The sequence below is a fragment of the Centruroides vittatus genome, unplaced genomic scaffold (genome assembly GCF_030686945.1).
Source record: "Centruroides vittatus isolate TY-2023 unplaced genomic scaffold, ASM3068694v2 contig_349, whole genome shotgun sequence".
Taxonomy (NCBI): Eukaryota; Metazoa; Arthropoda; class Arachnida; order Scorpiones; family Buthidae; genus Centruroides; species Centruroides vittatus.
In genome coordinates, this window is record NW_027122172.1 from 1,931,916 (window position 1) to 1,947,367 (window position 15,452).

General features: G+C 27.3%; 1 protein-coding gene across 2 annotated transcripts in view; it reads right to left on the reverse strand.

Moving 5' to 3' along the window:
• LOC136974406 (dynactin subunit 1-like) overlaps positions 1–15,452 on the reverse strand; it is a 77,578-nt gene that overhangs the window by 39,912 nt on the left and 22,214 nt on the right. For both annotated transcript variants that reach the window (XM_067269274.1, XM_067269273.1), the window contains exons 6-10: positions 12,594–12,701; positions 11,361–11,457; positions 8,906–8,984; positions 5,189–5,348; positions 80–184 (exon numbers count right to left, since the gene is read on the reverse strand). In XM_067269274.1, coding sequence (XP_067125375.1) covers positions 80–184; positions 5,189–5,348; positions 8,906–8,984; positions 11,361–11,457; positions 12,594–12,701 — 549 coding nt within the window. The remainder of the gene's footprint in view (positions 1–79; positions 185–5,188; positions 5,349–8,905; positions 8,985–11,360; positions 11,458–12,593; positions 12,702–15,452) is intronic.

Here is a 15,452-nt window from a genome sequence, read left to right on the forward strand (position 1 = left end):
ACAAAAAATTTTAAAAAATTAAATTAAGCTATAATCATGTTTAAATAATTATTTTAAAGAAAAATCAGTTAATACAAACCAAATCATCAACTGATTCTTGTAATTCTCTCACTTTTTCTTCAAGTGTTAAGTTACGTTCAGTAAGCAATTCAACCATTTCTTCAGCTCCTAATGCTGCATCTACCTAAACAATTAACATGATATTTGAATAATTTAAACTATAAATATTTAATAATTCAGTATTAGGATTAGAAATTAAGAAAGTCTGCTAGTTGTCCAGCAAACAATCAGCTCTGAATTTCTGGTTATCCCATAATGAAACAAGTTGTCCAAACTGCTGGGTGCATATGCATATATATATATATATATATATGTATTATATATAAAATAAACTATCAGGTGATACAAAAAACTATCACACTTACATAAATATAAAACATTTTTATTGCTTGCATACAGGGCAGATCCGGGGCCTAGGACTTAATGAAATCCAATGGGCCCATTTTTTGTTAGATTAAGAATCTTTAAATTGGATTTTAAAATTCATTTTTAATAACATCAAAATCAGAGTTGAAATATATTTATTTATGAAATGGTATGAATGACAAACTTTATATCTTATATAAAAAAAACATAAGAAATAATAAAATATTTACATTGATTAATTACTAACCAATTACATTACAATGATTACAATAAAATAAATAATACTATAAATTATCATTATTATTATTATTATATTATTAATATTAGCTATTTTTTATTATATGATAAGTGCTCATTGTTAATGAAATAGTATTAAAAAATTATGATAATAATTCAATTTTTGTGGGCTTTTGACACTTGGGGCCCAAGGCTATTTGAATATATTGAAGGCTATTTGAATGCCCTGGGCCCCCAATGGCTATATAGTATGCAAGCAGGGGCAGATCTACATAGGGCCCTATTAGGCCCTATGTAGATCCGCATCTGCTTGCATACTATATAGCCATTTATTAAGTCTATACATAAAAAGAAATCTTGAACATACTGACAACCTACAAGGTGTTTGTTTATAGTAGATGTCAACTTAAAAAAATAAAGTATAAATTCTTTGTAGATATATTCAAAACAAGTCAAAACATTTTTTTAATGAAGTAAAATTATATTATTATGATAGAAGTATCATTTTGATGTCCTTATTAGCAGTGTGATAAGTCTCTGTTATCTCTACTGCACAATGTTTGAGATTTATTCTTCAAAGTAAAATATTTAAAAACTCAAACAATAAGGTTGGTTGGCATAGTTAGTTGATGCTGTTTATTAAGAGACTTAATCAATTAGTTATTGTTAGCTAAGTTGTTTGTAAAGCTATAATATTAATAAGTTCTTTACATACAAAACTTTTATTTTATTTATATGTTCCTTTTTTCAGATATCATCAAAATGGGATCTAAATATTTTAGTTGCGTATAGCTCAGACAAAATGAATAGCTACAACTTGTAGCTGGTGTATTATTAACTTATATTAAGCTTTTTTCCAACCTCCTTAAATAATTTTCAATTCAATGTAAATATTATATAATCATTTTACCAAATTTTTATTAATACAGGAATATAAGATGTAATATAACCAAAGGTTATGAATACAATAATAGTACTAAAAAGAAAAGTGACCACAAGAGCAGATGAATTTTATGCCCATTCCACACGTGTCCAGGGTGAAAGGTGAGAGCCTTTCTCTCCTCTAACCCCAGACTAAGCCATTTCTTTCCCTTCATGACCCCCAAGTTCTCTGAATTCATGACGAGCGCATATGTAGAATTAACGGGGAGGAGTTCTTCTGAGTAGCAGATTTTAAACTTTATTTACATAAGATCTTAGTAATTCCAATGTACTGCATTTTACCATAGTCTAACTTACAATTAGGTAAATCAAGCAGAGTTTATCATTTATAAAAATTCCCAGGTAGCTTGTGTAATCTGATATAATTATTTTTTCATTGTTTATATGAAGATAAAAATTATGAATATTGGATTGATTATTTTTATTTCTAAATAAGAAATAACAGCACTCATTTGCATTGATTTTAAGATTTGCCTTAATATAGATATGTAATGACTAATATGTTACTTATCTTGGCTTACAGGTTTATCATCTGGCATATGTGAGTCAGCATAATACATTATCAGTATTATCATCATTATTAATAATAAGTATACATTATCATGCTGTCTTCTGGCAATATTGAGAATACATCATTTAAAAATATAATAAATAATAATGATGCAAGAACAGATCCTTACGGTATAACTCTAACTACAGTAAAATTGCCCAAGATAGCATTATTTACTTCAATATAGTTGTTTCAATTAAACAATCATGACATTACCAACTTATTCAATTAGCTCAGAAACCAATAAATGGAAACTTTCATTCTAACATATTAAGATCAATACTTTCAAATGCTTTAAAAAAGACCTAAAAAGACAAATAAAAAAGACTATACAAGATTTATCTAAGTTTGTAATAATTTTAATTGCATTTTCAGATTAAATTTTTAATTTTGGTATATATTGGATTGATCAAATAGTTTGTTTACTTTCTGTTGATAATGCAATTAATGTATTAATTCAAGAGAACCCACATTACACTACCAGGAAAATTACAAATGTATTATCTATTGTTCAAGGATTGGTTGGTGAACATTTACACAACTTAGGATATATATCATAGCATGATATAAATCCTAAGTTGTTATATATATATATATATATGTTTGTGTACCATCACCTAAGCTTCAGATATCTGATAAAATATCTGCATGCAATTCATTGCTCAAACATAATCAGATGTATTCCTTTTTAAATAAACTAATTACTAGTGGGAAAAAAATACAGGGTTCCAACTCAAATATATGTTTTAAATTCCATGACTTTCTCTGACCAACTTCATGCAAATTCCATGACCCTTACATTCCTTACAGTATAGCACAACAAAAAAATGAAACAAACTTGACTTACTATACATATATGCTATAAATTCATTTACATATGCACAAACTCCCTGACTTTTTGACAATTTTTGACAATTTTCCTGGACTTTCCATGACTTTTTTCAAACACTAATAAAAATCCTGGATTTTTCCCAACTTTTCAGTTGTATAGGAAGCCTGAAAATAGATTGTTTACGATAATGTGTAGTATATAAATTGTGAAGAAAGTTAAATGACCCCTAGCAATGCAAACAAAAACCAGTTTACATCTGATAAAGGTTATGCTGAGCATACAACAGAATAAGCTATAAACTGGTACCTCAAAATCAGACTATTAATACAGAAAAATACTGTTCCCAACTTAATAACCTGAAGGCAGCCATTGAAGAAAAACAGCCAGCATTAGCAAGAAAAAAGAGCTGCTTTCCAGTATGACAATGCAAGACTGCATACATCTTTGACCATTGAGAAAAATTATTGAAATTTGGATGAAATAATTTGGATGTCATCCCCATATCTTGCACTTTCTTATCACTACTTAATTGATCTCTCCAGAATAGTTTACAGAGGAAGAAGTTCAATAATTTAATGTTGTGAAAAACCACTTACACATTTTTTGAAAAGTTCCCAGAATTTTCTGCACATGAAATAATGGATCTACCCAATGGATTAGTTAAAGTGAAAATAAAATTGTGTATATAATTTAATAAAGTTATTTTTTTTAACTTTTAAAATTTGAGTATTATTTTTGTCTAAAAAATAAATAAACTTTTAGATAAACCCAATAAAAAAAAATATGTAAATTTCTGAATTTCATTTTCAACTTTTTATTTTTCTAAATCAAACTGATTTATAAAAACTTCTGTAAAAATGATATGAAAGAAGGCATTTCATTTTATTCCAATTTATTTACATTCACAAGAAAAACATTGCTTGTATTTGCATGTTCTTTTGTTCTTAAATTATTTTGTTTCATTAAAGTATTTAATATTTTCTTAATATTAGATTTGTTAATCAAACAAAAGAACCATGTCCACTAATATAGGAACTTCCTCTCTAAAAAAAAGTTGTGGGAATAATAAAAGCATACTGTCATTCTCTTTCCTGTTTAAGAGAAAACAAATATTAAAATAATAATATTAGATACCTATGAAAAGTTCTTGTTTGATTGGATAAAGGCTCAAAAGCATTTCCCGCATAGAATGACACTCCCAGAAACCAAAGTTCAGCCAGATAAATGACAAATTTATTCAATTTTAATCTAGATTAGAAAACTAGTTCATAATATTGTCATCATCTTTCAAAAACATTTACAAGAAAAATACTTTTAGTGCATATAAATGACAAACAATGCTCCAATATGACTTTTCTACAAAAAGAAAAAGCTATTAATACTTCTAAAGTAAACTCTCAGATGAAACTGAACATAGAACTATCACTCACTCTCTCAGTAGGGAGTAAGGAAACAAAATAATTACATTTATCAATTATGATGTAAAGAGCCATGTAGTAAAATAATTTTTTTGGTTATCAATTATAATCAGCAGTAAAGTTACTTCTCATTCCTATAGTACACAACATCACTCTTTGACAAAACTCACATTTAATCAAGGTAAATCATTTAATTTGTTGAGATCATTACAGCCACGTCTTGTGCTTTACATTGATGTCAGAAAAGTTTACCTATTAAACAATCATTGCAATCTTCGCACACATTTAGCAGTATAAAAATGTCTGTTTAAACTTTATTTTGAAGTGTTTTAAAAGTTCAGTTAAAAATTGTATTTATATTAAAAATAAATTTTTTTATTGAATATTGAAAATGTTATTAATCACCATACATGCTTTATTGAATACATATAATTTTCACTTTTTAAATTTAGACATTTATTAACTCAATAAAAATAATCAAACGTTAAAAAATAATTTTAATTTAAAACAATGTATAACTATCATATCAAATTCAAACAATAAAATTGTAATATGATAGAAATTCAAATTTTTGAAGTTTATTTTCTTTTATGTTTTTAATTCTGTAATGCTTTTATATATATCCGATGATAGAGCCTTATGAAAGTACTATTGACTACTTTGATTTTTAAATTTTCCAGTATCTTTTATTTGAGAACTTATTTTAAAAAATATTGAAATTTATGTCTGGATTTTTATCAAATAATCATACATCAAATAAATAAGTTTTATAAATAATTTTACCTGTTCTTTTAATTCATTTAATTCTTTTTCATATTCTTCAACTTGAATGCTTAATTTTTCTTTTGTTCGACTAAGTTCTGTAATTTCTGATTTTTGACGATCCATTTCTTTTTGCATTCTTTGTTGCTCTTGTTTCTCATGAGCAGAAAGATCTCTCAGTCTATAAATATAATAAGATTTAATTACTATTATAAAAAATACCATGAAATTTTTATATAAATAAGTGTCTTATTTTCCTCTCAAATTTTATTCTAAATTAAAAGTCACTTTACTCCTATTTTAGGAGTCAATTATTTTACTTACAAGATTAAAAATCAAAAGTTTAACTTAAAAGTAATTGTATATCTTTTATTACTTCTAAAATATTTTAATTTATGAACTTATATAATTATAAACACGTTCTAATAAAAAACATTAAAGCTCACACTGTACAAAATAATAATAATAAATTCTATTTTGTATTCAAAATTTTCTTATTTTTATTGTAATTAATTACAAATCAAAATTTAAAAATTTATTTCTCATTGACACCTGGCAATCCAAATTTTTATAGTTACTTAAAAAGTTTTGTATGAGATGGGCAATTTATTTTTATCACCATATTAAGACATAGAATACAACACAAAATTTATGAAAATTCTGTCAATGCAATACTTTAATAATTAACAAATTCTAATCCAGAGTAATTATTTTATCAAAATAAATAGTTTGTAAATAACATAAAAACTGGCAAATTATATGAACTTTGAAATCTAGGCTTTATAGTCTGGCTCTAATATTTAGGTATAAAGGGGGGCGTGTTTGAAGTAATCATACTTTTATTTAACCTTTCATTTGATAGAATAATTATTTATTTACTAAAATATAATTAACAATTTTATACTTTAGTACAAAATTAATCTATTAATGAGATTTTTACTTTATAATTAATTTTGAAAAAAAGAATTATGTTAAAACTAACAGTGAAATTTGAATTTTTAACCCAACAAAACTACTTCTAAACAGTGACAAAAAATTTACTTATATTTTTGAAACTTTCTCAAAGCAATAATGTGAATTCAAGTAATTGGAAGAGACATTGACATTAATATTGTTTAGAACACTATAAACCAGGTGATCATTATTAAAGTACAGTAGAGCATCAATTATCCGACTTAATTGGGGACTGGGGTTAGTCGGATAACTGAAAAGTCGGATAACCGAAAAGTATGAAAAAATACATTATTAGTATAGTGTATTAGGCCTGGTTTAAATACTAGCCTCCCCTTTTGTGGTCCGAGCCAGTGCTGCCAGCTAAAACAAGCTAAGACGTAACCAAATATTGTAGCGCCACATCACTAGTAGATATTTGAATTTGCCGACTAGAACGCGGTCGGTTAACCATAAGTCGGTTAATCGGGGGTCGGATAATCGATGCTCTACTGTAATTCTGTTTAGTACTATCTAGTCACCCAGTGGTCCATGTACCACTGATGGTCCACAAGAAAATTTTGATGATCCGTGGAGAAATTTGGACATTGAACAACTCAAGGTTATGTGAAGTATTCTGAAAGAAATGCAAAGTTGCTTTTTCTCACTCATTGAGAGTTTTTATTTGAATCTAAAACCAAACATGAAATTACTGTTATCAATAAATTATAATGTCAATAAATCAATAAAAATAATCAACAATAAATAATGTGAGTGCAATTGTTGTCCTTTGTGAAAAAGAGCCAAGAATCCATAAACTTATTTCAAACAAGCAGCAACAAACTTCATACTAATTTGTTGTAATTAAACAAGTGAATTTCATATTAATAAAGTAAAATGGAACTTTTGTAACCACTAATCCATAAATGTTTCTATCATTTAAAAAAATTCATGACAGTAGTCTGCGAGATTCAACATTGTGAATTTAGTGGTCCATGAGGTCAGAAAAGTTAGCAATCGTTGATCTAGAGATATTTAGCCATCCAAGTGCAACCAAACCTGACATGGTAGCATTGTATAAAAGACATTTCAGAACAATATTAATACACAAACTTACAACTATGGCACTTCTGACTCTGCAAACAATTACTTTATTATAACAAGACTAATACTATGCAAAGACCTTAGTGATGCTCAATATTTCTATAAACAATACTTTAGTTATAATCACCTGAATGTATATTTCAGACCAGAAAAAAGGCTAACAGTAACTGATAATTAAATATACTGAAATTAAGTTGAGTCAAGTGTATATTTAAAGTATAGAGTTTCTGCTGGGATGTCAAAAATTGGTGATACCAACTGACATTTGAAACTAAGTGAAGTTGATGCTAATGAGAATTTGTTGAATTAAACAATGTTTGATACCTATTTTAAAAATGACTAATTACTTAAAATAAACAAGATCCTATTATTTCATATAAAATATTGATTAAATGAGAAAATATAAATATGGTTAAAAAAATAATCAACTGTTTTTTGCAATTCAAACAAAATGTCAATTGTTTTATTATACTCATATGCTATGTAACTATAGTTATGTTTTTATGAATAATAATAATAATAATAATATTAATATTATTATTATGGGTAACATAATTTATTAAAAATAATAAATTTATGTTACCCAAAATTAAATTATATATTAATAAATTATGTTTTATTAAAATGCAAACTGTAATAATTTTCATAAATAAAAATACTGTTTATTATAATATCAATTTTATACGTTATATCTGCTAATGAAATTATAATAGAGGCTTCATATTTACAAGGGTTTAGATTCTGAAAAATTGCTACAAATATGGAAACAGCAAATATGAAAAGAAAAAATACAGTGAAAAATAAAGTTAGGATATTGGAAAAAATACATAATTATGAAATAAAAATGTTTTCAAAAAAAAAAATTGAGCTACCATATTTATAATCCGTCACTTTTTCTTAATGTATCTTGTAATAAATTCTTCTAAGATGAAAGTGTGAGCAACCCATAACTAGTTAATTTAGTCCTCGTAAACAATCTGTAAAACATTTTAATTTTTGTCTTTTAGGGATGCCACTTTTTAATCTCTTTGATTTTTTACCGTTAAAATCCTTTTGGTTAGATGACATTGTTAATAGGTAAAGATAAAAAAATAATAGCTAAAATCCTCTTGTAAAATACAATGCTTTCATTTACAATGACTTCTACTGTTTACTATCCATGTAAGTGTACATGCTAAAATAATGTGAGAAACTATAAAATTGTATCTACTAGTACCATGTAGCAGTCAACAAACAACATGAATAAAATAAAATGATTTTCAGATTAACAAAAATAAAAAATCATTTAACTGTCTAAGATTAACAATAATTTTTCTTAATCCTTCCATAAATAATCAAATTTTAGTAATAAATGTAAAAGACTGCAAATATCAAACCAAAAACAGGAACTTCTGTCCTGAGATGATTGCTATGAGATAGACAGTAGCAATCAGTTACAACAAAAGATAAATAAAAAAAAAACATTAGATTTAATTAATTAGATAACTACACTTTCATTTGCACAGAACTACAATCCTTAAAAACCTCATATAAAATTAATGAAATAAAACTTTTCAATTAAATTTGTTTAGTAGCTGTATATATGTTTAATAGGTGGTTGTCTAGGTAGCTGTAAAGTTAGTCTACCGAATGTTTTCGGATTAAAGAGACAACCACCTATTAAAACTTTTCAATAGTGTTATTCTAAAATTTATATTATCTTACTTCATCAAGGCCTCTTTCAATCTTTCATTTTGCTGTTCAAGTTGTTTAACTTCATAATGTGTAGCTGCACCTTCAGTACCTAATAGTTTTCATAATAAATATATCAGTATATACTAAAATTTAAAATAATAATTACACTGCTGGCATTAAAATTGCAACACCAAGAAGGAAAGCAAATAAAAAAAATATACAGTCAAATCTGTTTTTATGCGGCGATTTTTTATTTGTGCGGTTTTTTCTTGTGCGATTTCTTTTATTTGTGCGGTATAGTCGGCAACTAGTCTCATGCGTTTTGTCATGTCTCACGTTAACTTATTATAGCTAAATAAACTTATTATAGCAATATTATTGCATGAATATGCGAAAAATGAAATAATTTATTTTTTAAGTCAACAAAACACCACTGGACAAAAATATGTAAAACAGACAAGATAGACAAGATGATGCAGTCAAGTGCTGACATCTGTTGTCAATAAATTCTACGCGTGTTTTAATTACGTTAATTAAACCTTCAAAGTGCTTTCACATTCCTGGACCATTAAAATAAGATTCATTTCAAAGCGTAAATTGAAGGTAAATGTACTATATTATTCTTTCTATTTAGATATAAAATTTTAGGATTTTTATTTTATGTTTAGACATAATCCCTGAAAATGAATAAGAGCAAAAACAAAGCGAAGAGGAAGGTAATTTCCTTAGAAACTAAGATAGCCACTCGTGAAATTTCATGCGATTTTTTTTTTGTGTGTTTTTTTTTATGCGATCCCTATCCACCGCATAAAAACAGGTTTGACTGTATTTATTGTATTTACTTACAATATGGAATGAAGACAGAAACAGTATGGAATGAAGACAAAATGATTAAATTTGCAAGCAGTTTGGGGTTTACAGGGGTGCAAAATTAGTAGAAACAGTTGCCACCCTGGCAGTTAAAATGACCCTTATCCAGTTAGGCACGGAGTCAAACTGGACTTGGATGACAGAAACGGGCAACTCATTCCATGCTGCTTCAAGTCTATGCCACACTTCATCAACCGTATTAGTCGGAGGGGGTGGCAGGTCAGTCTCTTAGCAACCCATGACCAGATGTTTTCAATTGGAGAGAGATCTGGAGACCGTGTGGGCCAGGGCAACAATCGAATACCCTCTGTATTGAGAAAGGTCAGAACACGACATGCAACATGTGGTCTTGCATTATCTTGTTGGAAGATGGCATTTCGCAGGCCTCGAAGATAGGGCACAACCACTGGACATAAGATGTCAGAAATGTACCAATCTCCATTCAAAGTACCATTGATCCGAACTACAGATGTTCATGTTGTGTACTTAATGGCTGCCCATATCATCACACCAGGTGCAAGGCCCCTATGTCAATATCGAATGCAAGCAGGTGACGAGCAGTCTCCTTGGAACCTACAGACATGTTTACGGCCATCAGAATGCTGCATCCGGGACTCATCTGAAAAGACGACATTGTGCCACTCTTGTATCCAGCTTTGTTGTTGGGCGCACCAGAGTCACCATCTCTCTCTATGCTGCATTGTCAAGGGAAGCCGAAGTAATGGTCACCATGCTGACAGTCCATGCTGCTGCAAACGTCATTGCACCATTCGAGCAGATACTGGACATGCTGCAAACAAGCTCATTTCCTGACTAATGGTCTATGATGTAGTTGTACGGTTTTGCATGGCCAACCTCACAACATGTCTGTCCTCTCGGGCGTTAGTCATGGGAGGACGTTGAGATCCTGCATGCAATTCAGTAAGACCCTCAGCAACCCATCGATTCCATATTCGCATGACAGTGGTTGGATTTCAACCAGTGCAAGTAACAATATCACGGAACGATAATCCACTCTCTCGATAGGCAACGATCCTGCCTCTATCGAATTCCGACACTTGCTGGTAAGCATTTCTTCTTATTATTCGAGACATAACATGATATTCTGACGAAACCCCGACCTTACAAAGCTATTTCCGAATGAGAAATCCACTGCACAACTTTTCTTTTATGCAGTGCTTCAGATGTCGTTTCTCCCTCTTGCATTGTCTAAATGCGCTGAAATACTAATCATTTGCATATCAAAATCTCTTCTTCCTTTCATATGATTTTGACGTTCATATGATCATTCCTTCCTGGTGTTGCAATTTTAATGGCCAGCAGTGTAGATTGTATATTATTATTACCAAACATTAACATTCATTGAATTTTATTTGATTAGTACTAAGCTGTTAAAGTTTCATAATATTTAAATAATTTTATTATTTCAAATAAATTTTAATTTTAAAGATAAAATATTTCTAGTAAAATATTAAACTTTGGCAAGTCACTAATTTTTAAAATTTATTTCTTTAAAATATTTATCATAGAAACAATTACTAAAAACTTATTTTTGATTATAATCATAATACAATTAATTTAGAAATTTTACTTTAATTCATAATAAAAGTGTCACCTTTTTCAGCAATTTCACTTCTGATGATTTCCAAATCCAATGTAAGCTCTTCAATTTTTTCTTTCATTTGTTCAATTTCTGCTTGTAAAGTTTCACACTATGATGGTTTAAATAATAAAATGCATATTAATAATTAAAAAAAAACAAGTAGATAAAATTTGTTACTCTATTCAAACAACTGGAATATGATATCAATTATAGAAACCTTTAACTATTTATTTTTACTGTAAAATTAAAGAATATTTGTAATTTTTAAAACTAAGTGAAGTCTTTCAGCAACTATTTCAGTGACATACAAAACATCAAATTTAAGATGCCAAAATTTTTATGATTGAGTGGAATATTTTTTACTTTCTTGATCATGTCAGACTTAGAATAATTTGTTCATATATATAGACCACATATAACCAAAACAATATTTAATTTTAATTTTACTTTTTAAAACTATTCTTGAATATTATCACCTTGCACATTAATTTCAATCATTGCAAAATGCAAAAATTTAAAATAAAAATTTGTAAGTAATTTGAAAATTTAATATTTTCAAAATTACATATATCTGCAATAATAGAGAGACTAAATTATACAACAACAAAGTTAAAAACTTGTATTTTTAATTTTGGATAAAATATTTATTGAAATAACATTGAATTAATTATTATATTACTAAAATTAAGTTTAAAAAATATGGTGTAAAATTAAATATTCACTAGAGTAGTGGAAAATAATTCTAAACATACATAGAGTCTTATAAATCATTCAACAAAATGGATATTAATAGCAGTAAGAAAATGTTTTTGCACTGTCAAATAACATTTTTATATCACTAAATATTGATTAAAAATTAGTTTTAAATTATTTTAAAAAAACTGGTGATTAATATTGAAATATATCAAATTTCTTAAAAATGATTAGAGGGATATATTTCCTTACTTATACATTTTATTTCACAATTAAAGCATAAAAGAGAAAAAAATATGACTGATCTTAATTCAAAAACAAGTAATTTTTGGTTCCAATTTATAAAACACTGAAATGAAATTAGAATGAAGCAAAATATCATAAATAAAAATCAGATTTTTTATAAATTGTTTAAATATTATTTAAATTTTTGTGCCTAATTTTTAAATTGATAATTACATTTCAATATTTAAGAAAAACGTAAATTAAACCTTTTAGTGTGTTCATGAAACAGAATAAATTTAAAGTAAATAAATAATAAAGAAAAATTACTTTTTCTTCAGCCATTTCTTTATCTAAAGTAGCAATTTCAGCTGCTTCTGCCAAATCAGACATTTCTTCTGCATGCTGTTCTTTTTCTTCAACAGCATCTTTTGCTTCCTGAATATGAATTAAATCATTAAGTTTTTAAAAATATATATTAAAAAATCTCAATTTCTGTTGTAGTTTTATTATTTATGCAATGTATTAAATACACAATACTTTCTAATATTCATATTTTTATTTTGAACTTATTCAAATTTTAAAATATATAAACATCTCTAAGCCCAATAGTTAAAGTTAAACAATTGTTAGATTACATTGGGCTATGTAGCCTGATTTAATCCAGCAATTGTTTGGTTTTAAAATATATAAAGAAAAAAAAAACTGGTTAATCAAAAAACAAAATATTTGATTTGCAATTATAAAATATAATAAAAATAGGTCTTTAACTTAAATCAAATATCATTATTGCTTAATCTGAAATCAAATATTTCTTTATATTTTAACTATAATATTTAAATTTGAATTATATCCAAGATACTTCAAAACTGGTATTTCATAAAAGGCTAATGATAAATTGTTTTAATCCATGGAGATATTTTTGAAATTAAAAATTATTTGTGTTTTATAATTTGAAAGTTTTTTACCTTCACAAATTCTATTTTGTATGCAATTCAGTAATTTATTTTTCTTACATTATAAAGTACATGATACTTATGTATGCAGCTGTATATATCCCCAGAAAAAATAAAAATAATTAAAAATAAACACTTTCCCAAGAAAAATGTATAAAACTATAATTTCAAATTTCATACATAATCTTAATGTTAAAAATTAAATTTCTACAGATTTGGTCGGCACTTTTGAGGGTATTATAATTAATAATTTAATTTTTTTCAGGTAATTGTTTAATTTTTTCCTCTATATTATTTTATAGTATTTTTTTGTGTGTGTGACTATTCGCTGTCATTTTTATGTGCATTTTTTATTTCTTTTGTGGATATAACTACAGTAGAGAGTCGTTAATCGGAACGCCGGTAATCGGAACAATTTTCAGTCGGATTGTGTCGTGCTGAATCGAACGTTTTTGATACTAAATTTACTTCTAAAGTATAATTTTTTTTGTTTATATATTTTTTAATATATTTATTTTGTTTGTACAAAATGCAAAAATAATTTTTAACGATACGATAGCCTCGATTATTATTATAAAAATTTTCGTTAGGCTTAAAATCGACGAAAATTCAACACGAAGGACACGCAATGGAGAAAAATTTGAACATCGGACAGGTTAATGTATTTTTTCGTACATAATGGGTAATCGGAACAAATGACTAATCGGAACAACCCCAGTCCCCAATTGATTCCGATTTTCGACTCTCTACTGTATTATTATTGTTGCTTTTGTTTGTTATTGATATTAACTTTGTATTATTCCTTTTTTTCTTTTAATTGTTACATGCTGTACTGTTAATATTAATGTATTTTGTACTGGAATTGATACTAATGTTTTTTTATTTTGTTGTAATTTCAAGTTAAATCTGGAGAATAAGGGAGATTGTAAAACAATTACTATTGAATTTTTGCTTAGATACTGATTAGCAGTAAATGTAGTATAACATAAGCTGTCATAGTATAGCAACTAGGACTGTTTGAAACATACTACCAGAATCAGAGAGAATTTTACTTTGTAAACATCTTATACTGAATGCAAGACAATTTTCAAGCACAGTAATACTTTATTTCTTGAATTTTGCTTGAAAAAATTAAAGTTGACAGTTTATCTGAATAACCATCATCATCAATAGAAATGGAACCTACATAGCATTTATGCCATTAAAATTGTTGTTAACCTAAAGACTTATTCATATAACAAACACCAGATTCAATTAATATTGTCATTTACTACAAGATGGCAGCCTAACCACCAGCCTTTAGCCTCACCGTTCCCAACATTCTTGAAACTGCAGAACACTTTCATGAGAAGTAAATTTGTGCAAAATCCCAAGACAACTCTACTTTAATCTACTTCAGTCAAGTGTATTGTTGAATTAAAAATTTTAATTATGTTAAATGAAGAAATAATTACTTTTTATTTCATTGAAACTGAATAGCTCCTTTATATAACCATTTTATACTTTATCTGTGAGTAATGTTATCTTTTTATATCCTTATCCCCAAGTGTTTGACTCTTACTAATGAGACTGTGGTTCCTACTTGTCCATGTATATTTTCTTGAAGTTAAAAGCATGAGAGATATTTAATACAATATACAACCTTGTAAAAGTGCTTTATAGAACAATTTCTCAATTCACTGTGGAAACCAAGACATTCCTCATGAAACACCAGTTGGAAAAGGTGGATCTAGCCAAATTATTTTATATCTGATTAATATATTAGTCTTAACATAGTCCGACAAATACTCTGGAAGACATTTGGAAGATTTGTTCTTTGGAAGCTTTCTGTATCATTTTGTATTGGAGATTTTTCCAAGCTTAACACAAGATTTTATGCATATACACTGCTCTCAATGATTATCCACGATAAAGAAAAAATGCAATGCAGCACTTGCAAGCAAAAAAGAACTTAAGCTCCTGTTTGTACAAAATCACATATTATATTAGAACTTTGCATGTGTATAGTATATGATGTACAATGGGTGATCAGTTAACAAACATAATCCATTCCAAAACTTTGTTCGCTATCCAAACTGTTCAGTAATCAAACACCTACTGTATATTTTCTGACAAACTTCTTAGTCTTGATTCTAACAGTTACTTGTCAATAAATCAATCCAGGAACTTTTTAAATCTCCAATTAGTTTATGACATACATTACTTTTTCAACTGATATATAAATATAATTATC